Source organism: Pteropus vampyrus, unplaced genomic scaffold (genome assembly GCF_000151845.1).
Source record: "Pteropus vampyrus isolate Shadow unplaced genomic scaffold, Pvam_2.0 Scaffold46, whole genome shotgun sequence".
NCBI lineage: Eukaryota > Metazoa > Chordata > Mammalia > Chiroptera > Pteropodidae > Pteropus > Pteropus vampyrus.
The window spans coordinates 2,150,162-2,167,594 of NW_011888827.1; the positions used below are offsets into that span (position 1 = coordinate 2,150,162).

A 17,433-nucleotide genomic window follows, 5' to 3' on the forward strand; every position below is an offset into this window, starting at 1 on the left:
CCTTTTAGGTCTGATTTCTTTCACTTAGCATAATTTTTTTTTCCAGGTTCATCTTAGAGCATGTATCAATCTTTTATTCCTTTTTATGGTTGAATAATATTCCATTATGAACTACAGTATGATTCTGAGGTCCAACATTACGATCCCCTTTCCTTTTCAAACGTCTGTTCAATAAATACACAATAAGCACCAATTAAACACAAAGCAGATGCTGAGGGGAAATGGTCAAGAAACACTGTGACCCCAGCTTTTTTTTAAACACATTTTTTTAATTGAAGTATATAACAAATGTTCACAAAGTAAAAGAAAAGTTTCATGTGATACTGAATGTTGCTAACCACCTCTCATTCTCCCTCCCTCCCTCTTCCCTACCCAATACCCCCCATTCTCCCTTTTTAACAGTCTCAGACTTTCAGCAAGCAACTGTATCTAGTTGATACTTAATAACATCTTATTTTAATGTATTTATTTTAATGACTTTCTATTTACAGCAAGCTATAAGGTTTTTACATTTACATTATTTAACATTTTCTTTCAAATAAATTCATTTAAGTTCCTAAAACGTTAGTTAACTTAAAGAAAATAATAAATAACACGCAGGTGATATGCAGACTCAACAAACTAAGTTGCAAATGGAATGACTTGTTTGGAAAATACCCACGTAGAGTCTGCAATTGCCACATTTACTGTGTGACTTTTATCCGTTCAGTGAGCTTGCTCCAAGGCACCACGCTCACCAGTGAACACTTGGTTTCACTGATTGACAGAAAACACATTTTAAATTTGTCTCAGTTCTTCTACTTTTGGAAAAAGACGCCAAAATGGAATCCCAAAGGTTTTCAGGACACCAAAGCCTTGATGTGTCTGACCCACTTAGCTTATTAACAGACTAAAATTGCATTGCAGTTAATTCTATTTCATGTAGAAGTCAGAAGGCTCTACCTGAGGCCGAAATAGTTGAGATCTTATTCAAGAACCGGTCAAAACAGTAATCCACACAGGTTAACAACAACAACAAAATCAGTAGCAAATATGGAAATATTTTGCTCCCCATCTGGATTAGTCCTTTTTAGGTTGGGGGCGACAATTAGAGACAAAATGTTGCTTTCCCAGGTACTCAGCTACTCAGAAGCCACAATGGAAGCTACCCCCTTACAACAGGGGCGGAGGGACGCGACAGGGACGTCGGAGGGTCCCTAAAAGGAGGAGCTGCTGTGGCTCGGCCCGCCCCGCCCGGCGAGGCCACGCCTTTCCGGCCCCGCCCCCAGCACGCCCCGCCCCGCAGCCTCCAGTCCTCTCCGCGGATCCCGCGTGTGCTGAAGATGGCGGCAGCGGTGGCAAGGTTTCTCCGGGCTTCGGTGAGTGGCTGCCGGTTGGGAACAGGCGCGGAGACACTATGGTGGCTCCAAGAAGTGCTTCCCAGACAGGATCCCACTCCCTAACGGTCTGGGGGACTTTCGCCCTCCCTGGAGGATGTCAGCTAGTTACGGACCCAGAGGCCTCCGCTGAGAAGGCTCCCTGCGCCTGCTCAGAAGTGCCCTTCCCATACCCCTTCCTCGCAGTCCCCTCCCTTTATTTCTCATCGATCAGATTCGCAGGTCCCCAGTCCTCTTTCCATCTGAGCACCTGGTCCTGCCCCTGGAGACGGGCGATCTGCCCCCCTGTCCCAGACTCTATGACCTTGGAAAGTGCCTTTGCCTTTCCGAATCTCAGTTCGTTTTGCTCGTCTCAAGGTAGAGTGATGCCTACATCAAGGCGTGGCCGTGAGCATCCACGAAATGCTGGATGGAAACCAAAGTGCTAAAAGTGCCCAAAGTGTCAAAATGCAAAAGGCACTTTTCTCCTCCCACCACCCGCAGGTCTCTCCCTGCGCTTTTCTCTTGGCAAAGCCTAGTGCTTCCTCGCTACCCACCCTCCCCCTTTCTCGTGGCGGGTTCCAACGCAGGCTCTTCTTCCTGAGTCATGCAAGACACTGAAGTTGAGCAAACATTTGCCTTGAGCCCTTTTCAGAACTTTACTAGAGGATGAACTTTGCTCTACTTGTTTGCTTGTCTGTGGGGCTGGAAGGGCCTTGTCTTTTCTAAGGAAAAACCTTGACACGATATATCGCTCAGCAGAATGTCCTGACAAAAGGCTTAAAATATTCGGGGCCTGGCCAAGTCCCCTTGGTTTTTGAACCCTCTGTGTTGCTCTTAAGAGTAGGGAGCCCTTCTGGTCTTATAATTCCCCTCCTCCTTGCAGTCTTTTTTAAAAAAATAAGTTCTTAAATAAAAATTTTATGTGTAAGATGCACAACATAATGATTTGTTATACATACATTTAATTAAATGATTACTAGAGTCAAACTAATATCTCTTCACATGGTTAACCTTTTTGTGTGTGATGAATGTACCTGCAATCTACTCTCTTTAGCATATTCCCAGTGTTCAGTGCAGTATTATTATTCAGTGCAGTCATCATGCTGTACTTTAGATCTCTAGACTTATTCATCCTACATAACTGCAACTCTGTATCTTTTGACCAACTTCTCTCCATCCTCACCTTGCAGTCTTGAAAGAGAGGGAAGCAAAAGAGAATATTAAGAACATGGAGACCCGATCCGAACTCTTAAGAGTTTTGGGTTTGCTATTTGGTTCATGGGAACTGAGAGAGCCAAGGCCACCACTGGCTTATGCCCTTTCAGCAGGGCTAGCCTTTACCCACCGTTCTGGACTACTTCCTAATATAAAGTCTTTCTCTTACCAGGTTGCCCGACATGTGAGTGGTATTCCTTGGGGCATCTCTGCCTCTGCAGCCCTTAGGCCTGCTGCTTCTGGAAGGATGTGCCTGACAAATGTCTTGTGGTCTGGTTCCAGTCAAGCAAAATTTGCCTTTAGCACAAGTAAGTGTTATGCCTTGTTTTGACCCAGGTACTGAAAACATGAATCATCATCTCTGAAGAGGGGCCCTGAACTCTGGCTGTACATTAGACTCCCCTGGGGATCTTTTAAAAGCGTACCACTGCCCCAGTCCCACCCCAGACAAATTATGTCAATCTCAGGGGTGAGACCAGGACCAAGACATCAGTGTTTTTTTTTTATAGCCCACCAGGAGATTTTAATGTGTGGCCACGGTCAAGATTCACTGAAGTAAACTGCCCCTGTGTCACATTTTCTAGTTGGTTACCAGAGATTTTAATCCTGTGTTGAGAAATATGGGTGGGGGACTCGACTCAGATGCCTTCCGTGTGAGGTCAGTGGGAGTGCAGCAGCCTGTCAGGGCTGAGGCTTTTGGATTCAAACCTGTGTGCTGGCTCCAGTTGGCCATGTTAGACCATGGACTCCTCCATGATCTGAATGAAGCGTAGCTCTTTCTTGAGATTTGCCCTCCATTTTCTAGAATGTGGGCTTTGCTGAGATCAGCCTCACATAACAATTGGTACTTGAAAATACCTCCTTTAGATTTGTCCCACCTTTTATAAAGCGTATTTTTAGCATGTAATGGTTTGGGTGATATACTTTAGCAAAGCCTTTGTTTATTGGTAAAATGCTCTAAAATGTTTCCCAGTTTTACCACCCTGGACCTTTAAAAAATTTCTAGTAGTGATTTGATGCCACAGATTGAAAACTTTGCTTGTCACCTGATTCAAACTCCCATTCCGAACAGCTCCATTGTTTCTGAGGCCCATGCATTCTGACACCAGATCGCCTTTGTCCCTCGGACCCAAGTAGAAGCAAGTCCTTCTCCAGTTCTGACACATCTCTTGCATTTTTGCCTTTCTTGTGTTTTCTCTGCCACATACCTCTCACTTAGATAACTGATATCACCCCATAACTTCAGTGTCTCCTCCTCCTGCTCCCCAACCCTCCCCTGCCAGACTAATCTTCCAAAGAACAGCCGACTCATCTTCCGTCTCCTACACGAAAACCCCCAGTGACTCCTCTATCTCTCTTTTTAAGAACAGACTCATCAGCCCGATATTTAAGGGCCCTCACAGCATGGCCTTCAACCATTCCTGCCTCGTCTACCACTGTTCTTTCCACATGTTCCTGCTCTGTCTGTTCTGACCAAACTGCGTCACGGGCTGTTCCCCACACTTGTCCTCTTCCCTCCTCCATGCCACCGCCCTGTCCCATCGGGACTTGGTGAAATCTGCACCATGTCTGGAATCCATATCCAGTCTGTCTTGCTTAATTCCATCTCTACCATATTCTGTCATCTTTTTAGTTTCCGTAGCGCTTTCAATTGAATTTGTGTACAATCTAGAACTATGGAAGGAAAATAAATTTACCTAAGATGTCCAGTTTACTGAACCTTTTAATTTATACTGCTTATTAATTATTGTGAAAGGTTTAAATAAAATCAAATAGGTGCTTTAGTATCATTTGATGAACTTTATATGCACGTGGGGTTTTTTTTTCAGGTTCCTCAAACCATTCTCCTGCCGTCACCCAGCATGCACCCTATTTTAAGGGTACAGCCGTTGTCAATGGAGAGTTCAAAGAACTAAGCCTTGATGACTTTAAGGGGAAATATTTGGTGCTCTTCTTCTATCCTTTGGATTTGTAAGTGTAATTTCTGTAATTTCTGCTTTAATGTCATTCTGAAAGCAAGCAAAGATTCCTTCTTCCACACTGACATCGCCTGTCTCTAGTTAGGGTTCTTGTCAAAGGAAGGGTTCTTTCTGAGCCTTTATCACTGATGGCCTTGTTGGCAAGGCTTGCATCTGTAGCTAATTTACGAGTAATGGATTGAGAGGATGGAGTGACATTTTTCACTAGTCTGGAAGAAAATGAGAAAAGTAAAGATAGTAAAATGGATTTTCGCATAGAGCTGCTTTATTTACAAAATGGTGCTCACCTCCACCATTTTGGGATATGATTCTTAAATAGAAAGGTGAGGATGGTTAGCTATTTTGCCTTTTTCACCCTTAAGAAAATTGAACTCATTTCTAGGCTACCTGTTGTTCCAATTTTCAATCCTTTTTTTTTTTTTTCCAATTCTCTGATGAGAATTTCTGCCCTTTTTTTCTAGCACCTTTGTGTGTCCTACAGAAATTATTGCTTTTAGTGACAAAGCCAATGAATTTCATGATGTGAACTGTGAAGTTGTTGCAGTTTCAGTGGATTCCCACTTTAGCCATCTTGCCTGGATAAACACACCGAGGAAGGTATAAACATTATTTGCCCTGTCTTGGCACTTGTGACCTTAAAAAGTGAAAAGATCCCATCAAGACTAACCCTAGAAGTTGTTAAAACATGACTAGTCTGATATGGGCTATTTGTAGGTCCTGACCTACTGGCAAATTCTGCTAAACTCTGTCCATATCTCCCTCGGCAATGCATGCATATTTATTCCCCACTACATTTGTATTTTCCACGATGCAAACAGTAAGGGAGAGCAGGCTAGCAGGGCGGGGGAGCAGCTGGGGCCTGTTGCCTCCCCTCTACCAGTACCCTGTAGGTATCGTGAACCCTCCTGCGTGTCTCGTGGGAAGGTGGTTAGGTTCTCTGATGTCACTTTCTGCATGATAAGTATTCTTGCCTAAAGATTTGCTTGAGAGAATCAAAATTCCTAGCTATGCTGCTGTACTGTCGACATCAAATTATTCAGAGTATTTTTTAATACTTTTCCATTTTTATGCTTCAGAAATTAATCTTCAACTAAAAGAATTAGGGAAAGAAAGATCTGTAGTATTAGCTGGGTTTAAATCCTGCCTCTGTCCCTTTTTAGCGGTGACCTGGAGCAAATTACTTAACCTTTGCGTGCCTGTTCCCTCATCTGTAAAATAGCAATGGTAATTGTATCTGCTCGGGATGGATAGGAAGAGAAAGAGTTAATATAGCTTAGGGCAATGCTCGGCTTGGTTGGTGCTCCATTGCTGCTACCCGTTGCCATTATTGTTGGTCTCAGACATTGTGTGACCTGGCCAGGAACGATATGAGAGCACACAGATAACAACCAGTCATGTTTGCATTTTTATTAGAATGGCGGTTTGGGCCACATGAACATCGCACTCTTGTCAGATCTGACTAAGCAGATTTCCCGAGACTACGATGTGCTGTTAGAAGGTCCTGGTCTTGCACTAAGGTAAGATCCTGTTTCTTATGAATTTAAAATTGTTTCTCATGTTTAGCATCATCCCACTTCTTAGGGGATTTATAGAGACTTGGGAAAGCAATCTGAAAACCAAAAATCCTTCATTTTAATCTTTTAAGAAGCACTGATGAATGCCCCTCTGAGGGTTGGCACTTTCAGAAATGGCCTAGACACATTTGCCCACTGCACCACCTTGTGTGTCTTTTGAAGAAGGATGTCGTGTCTGGATGGTCATACTACTTTACTCTTCCTGGCTGGGAGCCACTTTCACGGGGGGAACAGTCGTGGCATGTTTGGAGAAGGGAGGACTAGCAGGATAGGAGTCAGTATCCTGCAATGGATAAGGTCTCATAAAGCCTGGAATCAAAAACTCCTGGAGTTTAATTTTTTTAACTCATCAACTTAATAGCTGTGTGGCTTTGAGCAAGTTGCTTTACCTCTTTGAGTCACAATTTTTTTTATAACTAGTATGAGAATGTACCTCACGGTTGGTTATGAAGATGAAATAAGATGTAGCTAATGCTTTTAGCACAGGTCCTGGTAGCTGTTATGACCCTTGTCTCAGAATGTCATTTCTGTCCTTCATTCTGTGGTTAGACCTTTAGTCCTTTGAGTGCGAAGCTTTCTTCCTGTCTTTAACAGTCCCACATTCAAACACAACCTTCGTAAGAGGGATGAGTACTTAGGACTTAGAAGTGGCATCTTGATGGCCACTGAGTGAAGGAGGGTGGAACTTGACCTTCAGAAAGCAGGCAAGGACTGCACCTGGAATTTTAGCTCTGGGAGGCCACCTAGAGCTTGGGCCTTTTTGCTCCAAGGGGATGACTGACTGCCTGTAATGAATTAAAGCCGGCCCTTAACAGAGTTGGCAAGGGAAGGAGAAAAAGAATGCTGGCTTTTTCCTCCCAGGATCCTTCCCTGTTAGGTCTTGCTAAGTCTGCAGGTAACTCTCTACTGGTTTCACTATTAAGATCGACGAGGGGGAAGGTACTGGATCTGGCTGGTGAGATAAGGCCTTCTTTCTGGAGTCAGTGGGCCCTGCCCCTTCCTACCTCTGTGTCTGCATCTGCACCGTGGACTCCATCCAGCTTGGCTCCACTTCCCAGGAACATGCACCAGGACCCGTTAGGCCTGAAAGCCAGACCCCCAAGGGCCAGGCCCAGGGAGGAAAAGGCACCTTTTTACCTTGCGAGTTTTCTCTAACTTGCCTTTTCCCCTGAGTGATTAACTCTTGGAATGCTGCACCCTTTTAAGACAGACTGTTAAAACCTGTGCGTTAAACATACCTGCATATGTCATAGTGACACCAGCACTTGTGCAGAAAGAAGGTGAGCACAGGTGGGTCAGGACCTGTGATTACATCGCTGCCAAGTGATGTTGAGTGGCAGGTTGGGTTTTTCCTTTACATTTCTGTTCGGTGTAGACTGAATCCTTTCTGCAAAAACTTCCCTGTGGGATTTTCCCCCATTTGCCCAAGAAATCACTCATTTCATAAGTATTTACTGAATATAGATAAACTACATCTCTGTCCCTTCTCAGTTGCCTGTGGTTACTTGCCAAGAGTTCATATAGCAGCCTAGAGAATGCCTGCTGAATCACTAATAAGTAAAGACAGTTCTGCTCTCTGTGACTTTGAGATACTGTGTGACATTCAGGTCACATTTGTAAATGTGACCATACTGCCTGTTTTCCAGGCTGGCCTGGTCCAGGCCTGCCTTTGTTAAAGTATCTGTCAATAAGAGATGATAAGCTTTTTGTATAACAGAACCCCATTTTTAAGCATACGATAGACTTAATAAATGCCTTAGTAAGAAGCGGCAAAGACAACAGGGTAGAAGTTAGACTCTGATTCTGGTACTGTTGTACTAATGAGGATAAGTTCTGATACAGAGGTCTCTTCATAATTGACCCCAATGGAGTCATCAAGCATTTGAGCGTCAATGATCTCCCCGTGGGCCGAAGCGTGGAAGAGACCCTCCGCCTGGTGAAGGCATTCCAGTTTGTGGAAGTCCATGGAGAAGTCTGCCCTGCAAACTGGACACCGGATTCTCCAACAGTACGTTTCTTTTCTAAAAGCAGTAGGACCCCAGCAGAGGGTCCCAGGTCCTCACTGCCTCAAGGGCTATTGGCCTGGAATATCCACAGGAGCCCACCCTGGGAGCAGGGCAGGCTGCAGATGAGCAACACTGCCGAGAGGTGGGGGATGGGACCTGAATTAGGCAGGCCATTACTGTAACTTTCATCCAGGTATTTCAAAGGAAACATACCAATCTTTAAAAAGTTAAAGAACTTTGAGTTAAAAATTCGGAGTTTTCAACTCACTTTTTAGACTATATCTTAAAGTCAGTTACTTAATGGAACGTTTTCATATTTTCAGATCAAGCCCCATCCAACTGCTTCCAAAGAGTACTTCGAGAAGGTAAATCAGTAGATCATTCCATGTGCACCTGCAGCATCGTAAAAGAACCACACCTGGAACTCACTTAGCATTTCAAGGATGATTATGTATAGAAGGCAGAGAACCAATTATGCTTACATGCGTAAATATTACTCTAGATGTTTCGTTTTTATAACAATGGCTAAGGCATTTTAAACATGGCTAGTTACTAATATGAATTCTTCTTGATGGCTAGCTAGTTTATAGAATGCCTAGTTCACCTCTTTCTTTGATCATGTCTTCAAAGGGAAACGCTTTTCTTAGCCTAACTTGAACCTTCATGTACATCAGAATAGTACCACAAGTATCCAAAGCCTCTGATCAAGGGTCCTAAAATTTTCTTCTTGAATTTCTTTCTATGAAACTGAATTTTCTTTGAAGATAATAAAGATCATAGTTTTGTGAGCATCAGCCATCCAATTTAACTCTTGGAGTGGATGGAAATGTGATTGAAATAAATGTGAATCATGTTTTAAAAAAAAATACGGTGGCAAAGTGACTTAACTGATCATGCATGTTCCTCATCCCTGAGATTTACAGTTTATATAGTTATTTTACTTATTTTGTTAGCTGGCTGTCTACATACATTTCTGCATACTGATTGAGTGTAATTATAAAGGATATTTATTGAATCCAGGGATTAAATTTTGAAATCATTGTAATTAAATTCTTTTCTGAAGTGCTTAATGTAAAATATATAATAAAAACATTTTAAGATAATTTGCATTTTTAACACCATTAATTTGTTGGTTCAGCTTATGTTGTGGCTCTTTAGTTTTCTAATTATATCAAGACACATTTCTTGAGCATTTAACTCATGGCCCACAAAGATGAGTAAGGTGCTGGCCCAAAGAACTGTTTAGGGGGCAGGAGAGAAATGGAAGCATGTATTCATTGTTTCGGTAAATCCTTGAGCACCGACCACATGCCAGGAGTGAACAAAAGAAAACAAACCTTTTTCTTCATGCGCTTACAGTCTAGAGGGGGAAACAAAAGAAAAGAAAAATGCATAGGGCGTGTGGAAGGACAACAGAGTGGAGCAGAGAATCGCAGGTGTCCTGGGCAGGTTGTCAGGGAAGGCCTTGGGAGAGTGGCAGTTTCTCCAGGTCTGTTTCTCACCTGTAAGATGAGGGCATTAATTGTACCTGTCTCAGGGTTTTGATGAGGATCAGGTGAGAGAAAACGTGTATAAAGTGAGGGGAGTTAGAGGCATAAGAAGGTTCTAGGCAAAGGCCTGAGCAAGAGTGTGTTTGGGGAGGTGGAGAAGGGAAGGGCCACAAGACTGGAGGAGAATGGTAATGAGCCCAGAGCGCCTAGGGGGAAGCCAAGGACTTTGGGTTCCGTTCTGGTAAGAGAAACATCAAGACAGTTTTGAGAAGAGCTGCTCATTTGTTCTAACAGGATCACTAACTCTTTCGTTAAGACCAGACTGTAAGGGTCCCGAGAGGGGCACAGAGACGTCCTCTGGGCTGGATTTGTGACATACTTGCTGGTAGGGCCAACATAATAATAGTACAGGTGTTCTAAATATATGGTACAGTAGATGTGTAAGGGGGTCACTGAGGTGAAGAGGGGCACCTTACCCAGCTATGGGCATCAGGGAAGGCTTCCTGGAAGAGGAGACGAACTTTTGAAGCCTATGGGAAAGTGAGCCAGGTGAGCTGAGCAAAAGGAGCTGAGAAGTCCCACGGGCCTGAAGAAAACCAGGAGCACCTTTCATGTTCCTGTAGGGAAGGCAATGGCGGGAATAGGCCAGCTGGGTGTTAATGGCCTAAACCGACCACTTCCAATGGACCCAGTGCTGTTTTAGGGCCTTTACATGTTTCACGTATTTTGATTATCAACCAAACTCTGAGGTAAGTACAATTATTATTCTCGTTTTACAGATGAGTAAATAGACCTGGAGAGATTGACTTGACTAGGGTCCCACAATGGGTAGTGCTGAGTCCCCAACCCAGGACTCCTGAGGACCCCCCTGAACACCCTAAACAGCCACATTGGCTTCCACCAACACATACAGCCCCTGCCCATCCCAAGAAGGGTGGGGAAGGAAAGGGGGACGGACGGGTCACAGGAAGAAGGAGGGTGCATTTTTTTTCTCTACAAATGGTCCCTCCCTACTTGATCTGGTATTCAACCTGAGGAACTGGATTTGCCCCAGTCCTGGAGAAAACTGTTGGGCTGACGGGAAAGAGTCTGTACCAGGGCGGGCTTCACGGTTGGCTTGTGGCAGAGCCCCGGGCTGGGTTTAACGCTCTGATGTCGACTTTCTCAATTTTTTAAAATGGGGCGCCACATTTTCGATTTTCGTTGGGCCACGAAAATTACGTAGCCGGTCCTGACTGTCTCCAATACCTGTACACTGGACTTAAGGGGGGACTGAACGGACTTTCAAGGGTAATGTCCAAAAGCTTAGGTAGGTGCTGTGGTACGGGGGTTCCCGTAGGTGACTCCTCCAGGCCTGGGAGCGGCCTCGCTACCCTAAGGGGTGGAGCAGGGTTGAAATGACTCGGTCTGTGGGAGAGCAGGGCTCACAGGACCAGTGGGGGTAGAGGTGTGGGATCTGGGGGCTTGGAAGGTGGTGACACTGAGCAGCAGGTGCGCGGGAACCCAGGAGCTGGCAGATGGTAACATGCGGGAACCCAGGAGAGAGGGGTTCCCGGCTGCTGGCGCGTGGTGACACAGAGCAGCGAGCGCGCGGGCTTGGGGACCCGGCACAGAGGGCGCGCGCGCGCCGGGGGCGGGGCACGCCGCCCGGCTCCTCCTCCGCGCCTGGCCTGGCGGCAGCCGCCTCCCCAACCATCACGTAAGTCCCAGGAAGAGGAGCAGGAGGAAGAGGAAACGCAGGAGCCGCGCAGCTCCCAGGGTGCAGTGGCGCTGCCGCCCGCATGGAGCCCAACGTGCGCTTCTGGATCACCGAACGCCAAGTACGGCTCGCGACCCGCTCGGCTGGAGGCAGTGGGGAGGGCAAGGGGCGCGACACCTAGAGTCGCCAGCTGGCCCGGGTGACCTTGGACTTTGAGGCCACGTGGTCGCACCATCCACCTTCCGACCTCAGACCCCGGGAGGAGACCGAGGGAACTCCCATGCTTGCCGGATGCCGACGGCCAGGGCTGTAACCCGTGCGTCACTTCTACTCCAGGCCCGGCTAGGGAGGGTCGCCATAAAGTCACCCTAAAGATCGCCCTAAATGAGCAGTCAGTCTCCCCTCATAGGCCCTCTGCTGCCTAAGCTCTTGCTGAGCATCAGGTTGCATCAGATTGGAGAGGAACAGGTCTTCCCGGGAGTCCCCAGCCTCCCAACCTCCGTAGACTCGGCCGCTCACAGTGAGTTTGTGCCCCACCTGGCACGCGTGACAGGCTCCGCCTCCACGCCGCCTGGGGTGGTGCTGTCCAATAGAAATATGATGGGAGCCTTATAGAGCATTTAAAATTTTTTAGTAGCCACATTAAAAAAGGCAAAAAGAGTCCAAAGCCATGCTACCCTGAACAAGCCCGATCCCGTCTGATCTCGGAAGCTAAGCAAGGTCGGGCGTGGTTAGTACTTTTAATGGGAGACCACCTAGGAATACTAGGTGCTGTAGGCATAAAAAATAAAATAAGGGATTGTAAGCTGATAAGGTCCTTGCAGTCTGTGAGGTCAACCAAGGGTTGCCTCGCCTAAAAAAAATAAAAAAGCAAAAAGGTGAAATTAATATGAATAATATATTGTATTTATCCCAGTAAATACAAAATATTAACATTTCAACATGTAATAAGCATTAAAATTATTAGTGAGATATTTTACATTATTTTTTGTATTAAGCCTTAGAAATCCGGTGTATGTTTTACTCATACAGCACATCTTCATTTGGTCTGGCCACATATCAAGGGCTCCATAGCTACATGTGGCTAATCGGAGAGCACAATTGTAGGATGTTCTCTTTCAGTCCTTACCTAAAGTATGGCCCAGCCTGGGTTTTATTAGGTAGAAAAGTAGAGAAGGGACAGGGAGCCCAAGTTGTCCCAGCAGAGCCAGGACTCAGAGCTGGAACCACTACAAAGTTCCGTGGCTTTTTGGAGCAAACCATGCCTCCTTTTTCCACATGTCACCCGAGCTGCCTTTATTGAGGCCTTGCTGGGGCGTAGGTTTTTTTTGACTAAAGTTAAGCCTTACAACAACAGAGTGAAGAACCAGATTCTGAGACCTTTCTAGGTAGTTGGTTCAAGGTCATATATGGGATATGAATGTAGGTCCATTTGACCCAAAGTCTGGGGTTTTAATCCTCAAGAGCAATTTGATATTGGAGTGTTTAAGAGCACGGGCTACTGTCTTACTGCCTGGGCTCCCCCTTGAGTATGTTCATGAGCCCTTCTAAGCCTCAGCTGCCTCACCTGTAGGATGGGATGTTGTAAGCAATCCAGGAGATGCTGCAGGTAGATGGCGCTATCAGGTTCTCAAAAATAATGTTAACTGTTATTACCATATCTTTGTTCTTTTGCTGCCATTAACCTCTCTGGTGCTTTTCCCCTCTTAAGTCTTTTATTCAGAGATTTCTTCAGTGGACAGAGTTATTGGATCCTACAAATTTGGTCATTTCGATTGTAAGTATTTTCTCGTTTTCCGAGATAATAAATTTCACATTTTATTCTGAAATGTGAAGATTGTGTCCCTTTTGAAAGCGGTTGAAATAACAGAATCCACATATATTTTCATGTTTTTATTCCTTCTCAATGAGCTTGTTAGATTGGAAGGATAATACCTAAAAGCAGACATCCACTTAACAGGTAATACCAAGCCTTGGGCCAGGTGCTGGTAGTTCAGAGGGGATTAAAACAAACCTCCCTGTATTGGAGGACAGACTGGCAATGCTAGTGACAGACCTTCGCCTAGCGATCGAAGGGTGCGGTGTAGCTGGGAATTGAGGGAGGGTGTTGAAGGAAGGCTGAGAGGCAGAGGAGACTGTAAGCAAACCTAGGGGAGGAGAGCAGGTCACACAGTCTCTGGGGCTTTTTATGCAGGGGAACCAGGCAGTTCCCCTGCATAAAAAGGGCCTTGTGTGTCATTCAGATGAAAGGAGTTTGCACTTAGCCTACAGGGCAAGGTTTGGGTTTCTGAGGGTCCCTTCGGTCAGTATGGTGAGTAACCATAGGGGACGAGACTGTAGACAAGGCAGTCTGTTCAGGGGAGGGCTCAGTTTCTAAGTGAAAGATGAGGGCTCGAACCAGCTGTGGCTGAGAGATATAAAGGAAATGTTCTGTCACCAGGGATGACCCTTTAGGGCCAGACCCAAAGGGACACTCCCATCCTTGTGCTCAAGATGTTTCATTCAGCCTTGTTTATAATAAAGAAACAAGAAACAACCTGAATGTCCATTGGTAGAAAAATATAATATGGTATATTCATACTGTGGAATATTGATTAGCTGTTAAGTGATGATCTAGTTACCAACAAATGCTATTAAGTAGAAACAAAATATATATGATGTTAAATGGAAGAACATGATATCTGTGATATTTAGTGAAAAAGCAAGATGCATACAATATTTATGCAAATTACAACCTGAAAAAAGCAATACTGCATATTTGTTTATGGATATGTTACCGAAGAGCGGGGATCCCCTCCCGGAGCATTGTCCAGGCTCTTGATGTCTCAAACAAAGAATTGAGCAAGTTACCAAAATATAGCAGAAGAGAAAAGCTTTATCAGAAGGGAAAGTACACTTCCAGACGTGGAAGCAGGCCTGAGCAAGAGAAGCGTGGCTCAAAGGCCTGGTGACAAAGCCTTCAGGGTTTTTATCCCTATTTGCTGTTGGTGGTTACCTTTCTTAGAGGGGTGGGCTTCCTTGATTGACAGCTAAGATTGACAGGACACAGTGATTCATCATTTGCTTTCTGTGCATGTTCGTTCCCAGAATTCAGCGTTATGATATTAATGAACTTCTGGGCACATGCATGTCATAATGATGGTATAATGAGGCTCGGGTGAATCGAAGATCATTGGGGTCTTCATTGCGCTGGTGCAAAGTGACTGACTTAAACTGGTACCTAATTCTCTTGTTTGTTTCTTTGTGGAAGTTACTTTTAGCCTAAAAATGCCTTCTGGCTTGCTCAATTGTGGGTGGATTAGGGCGGACCCCTTCTAGGATAGGATGACTTCAGTGTCTTTGTAGGCAGACCTGAAACCCCCTAACTTCCTACCTAACTTCTAAGAGCCACGAACCCCCTTCTTAGTATGGATGTGGAGGGATGGGAGGTCTCTTCTTCTGTATCTGCTTCCTGCTGAGAAGAGTCATAGTCCCTGCCTATTGGGGTTTCACAGAGCTCCTTTCCCGCTCTGCCTTAGTCATGACAGGGTCTTGGGTTTCCTGCTGATGTGCCACCTCAGTTCCTAGACAAGGAAAAGAAGATACAAACTTGTTATTTAAGTCATATAGCTATTAATTTCTATTATTGGTTGCCTATTAAGCTAGTAAAGGGAAACAGCTTTGGTTAATATATTTCTTAAAGAGAAGAAAAAGACCTTTGGCCTAAAGTCCCCTCCCCTCTCAGACTCTAAGGCCCTGTCTGGCCTAATACTATTTCTGCTAACAATGGGCTGATGATCCTTATCAATAGCCAGAGGATCTGAGTCACCAGCTTGGGGGCAATTATCAGAATTTGAAGGAAAGTGTCTTTTTCCTAAAAAAAGGAGGAAAGAAAAGATTTAACTAGGTTTACTAAAAAGATTAACAACTCTGCAAAGATGTCCCATATCATTTCCTGCTAAAAGATAATTTTACAAGTCATGTCCCATATCAGATGGATATATTTATCTTCGTAGAGTATAAAAAAATGGACTGGAAGTTTATACCTTGAACTTGTAATAGTTCAAGTTCTGATGGAATGGGGAAGGAAATGAGACTGGGGGTGATGGTCCTTTTGGAAAAAAACATTAGGAGCAAATATAACGAGACGTTTACAGTTATTCTGGATGAGGGGATTACGAGTATGCAATTATTCTTTGTATTTTCTGTATTTAATTTTTTTCCCCTCAAATTAAGTGAAAAAAAAAAAAACTGGATCAATTAGACGAGGGGTGAGTGAGAGAGGAGGGGCTTCCAGGTTTCCGACTTGCACGGCCAGGCGGATGGTGGTGGTATTCCCTGAGACAGCTGACATCAGAGAAGAATGGGATGCGGAGATGGGAGGGTGTAATGGCAGCATTAGTGGAGTCAGGGCCGGGAGGTCCGAATTGGAATGACACATGGGACCATCCTAATGGATCCTAAAGGAAATTCCCAGGGAGTAGAGGGCCTTGGCTACATGTCACATTGAAGTCAGATGTGACGAGCATGTGATTCCTAAATCTGGATAAATCTGAGCAGTGATGAGCTCATGGCTGAATTTCTTTATATCTGATTGTAGGAAAAAATAGAAAAATCAAGGCAACTACTGTTAACAAATGAAGATGCGTCTATTCATGACTTGGAGGACCAAAGTGTAAGTCTCTTGGCCTGCCTGTGCTTGGGTGTGCCTGTCAAGGCTGATATGGTTGCCTTCAGGTGATTCCACTGCATAGTCTGAAATCCGGTGGAACCTTATCATCGAAAACACTGCCCAAGGGATCAGCTTTTCAAACTGGATTAGTGTTTTAAGTGTAGTTAGAATTCCTTCTCGTAAACCAGATTAGTATTAGGTATTAGAAGTAGGAACTAGGGTTAAGGGGACAATCACGGGGTTCCTATGATTCATAGGTAACAGACATTAGTGGGGATTCTCCGTAGCCGATTCCTGGCGCCTCATGGGGAACTCCAGAATTAAGGCGGGCTTCGGAAGTCGGAATCTATTTCCCATCAGAGGCAGCGACCCAGGGCAGGGTTCCATTCCTGTCCAAAGACGCAAACCAAATATCTGTTACCTACCTTGCAGTGTATGGGGCTTTCCAGAGTCCACAAACATCAGTGTCATGAGGCCACCTGTGGAAAGCTCACAGATTTAACTGGGTTTTTCTAAGAACTTGTTGAGGCCTCTGGGCTCTGTTGCAGGTGACTTGGCTAATGGCGTGGTGTGTCCTCTGTACACAGCCTGCTCTGCCCTGAGCCAGGCTGGACTCAGTGACTCACCTGAGTGATAAGTTAGGTGTTGGCCTTGAGTCTCTTCCAAGGTCAGACACTTAAGGCCTTTTAATGTTTTGGTCCTTTTCTTTATATGAATCATCTCTTTGCCTGTTAGTTCTTTTATTCCTTCGACTGTTTGATTCATTTATTTTGATGTGCTCTGTCCATGTGGTCTTAAACAGTTCCGCCCTTTACTCTCTGAAAGGTAGCATTAGGAATGAGGCAGGAGAGATTTGTTTGCTGCCAAGCCACCTTTAAAAACTATTGCTTGTTTTTTCTCTTTTTAGATCCAAGAAGCTTGGAAGAGAAGTCTTGTAAGTTTCAGCCCCTTCCTAATTTTTAGCCTCCTAAACTAATGAAACCAAACATCCAACTGACCTTGTGCTTATGCTTTTGAAGTCAACAGTGCACCCTGACAACAGCAAACTGATCCCCGTTCTTTTCCGACCTGCGGGTAAGCTGATTCTAATTTTCAGAAGTGGTTAGGGAAAGTGTGGTTTATAAGAGAAAACTCTGCCTGCCTTATTTTAATTGCTTTTTTTTCCTAGAAGGATTTCTGACAATGAGTCTGGAAACCATAGCTTAAAAAGAAAGTTTGAAGAGTCTGGGGTCGATAGTGGAGAAGAGCCCCAGAGCTGTGTTTGGGCCCCAGAGCTGTGTCCAGTCCTGTGGAAAGATCTGGGCTTTGGGAATGAGAGAACAGGCCTGCTCCATCAAGCCCTAAAGTACATAACCAGATTATCACCGATGGTTCGTTAAGTGCCAGTATTAGGGATCCCATTTGGTGTTCTCTCTTTCATAACTACAGTGAGGGGAATAAAATCTGTAATTGTATAGGGTA

At 44.8% G+C, this 17,433-nt stretch overlaps 2 protein-coding genes and 1 pseudogene across 3 annotated transcripts in view; all 3 read left to right on the forward strand.

Moving 5' to 3' along the window:
- The first annotated feature begins 1,216 nt into the window (after positions 1–1,216).
- On the forward strand, positions 1,217–9,182 carry PRDX3 (peroxiredoxin 3). Its single transcript, XM_011359233.2, has 7 exons — positions 1,217–1,358; positions 2,746–2,881; positions 4,403–4,544; positions 5,014–5,149; positions 5,966–6,069; positions 7,969–8,134; positions 8,456–9,182. Exons 1-7 carry the CDS (start codon positions 1,323–1,325, stop codon positions 8,507–8,509), a joined length of 774 nt encoding a protein of 257 aa, XP_011357535.1. The 5' UTR covers positions 1,217–1,322; the 3' UTR covers positions 8,510–9,182.
- A 2,109-nt stretch (positions 9,183–11,291) lies between these two features.
- The window catches only part of SFXN4 (sideroflexin 4), a 22,286-nt gene continuing 16,144 nt past the window's right edge, over positions 11,292–17,433 (forward strand). For both annotated transcript variants that reach the window (XM_023530097.1, XM_011359237.2), the window contains exons 1-5: positions 11,292–11,442; positions 13,033–13,098; positions 15,901–15,975; positions 16,880–16,906; positions 16,992–17,046. In XM_023530097.1, the coding sequence (XP_023385865.1) occupies positions 11,404–11,442; positions 13,033–13,098; positions 15,901–15,975; positions 16,880–16,906; positions 16,992–17,046 (262 nt within the window). In that variant the 5' untranslated portion in view covers positions 11,292–11,403. The remainder of the gene's footprint in view (positions 11,443–13,032; positions 13,099–15,900; positions 15,976–16,879; positions 16,907–16,991; positions 17,047–17,433) is intronic.
- LOC111739052 lies at positions 11,982–12,101 on the forward strand (annotated as a pseudogene).

Bases quoted from the DNA above. Each gene is read 5' to 3' on its own strand.
- PRDX3 (XM_011359233.2), top strand. From the start codon at position 1,323: ATGGCGGCAGCGGTGGCAAGGTTTCTCCGGGCTTCG. The intron at 2,882-4,402 runs GTAAGTGTTATG...TTTTTTTTTCAG, and splicing joins AAAATTTGCCTTTAGCACAA to GTTCCTCAAACCATTCTCCT. The intron at 8,135-8,455 runs GTACGTTTCTTT...TCATATTTTCAG, and splicing joins GGACACCGGATTCTCCAACA to ATCAAGCCCCATCCAACTGC.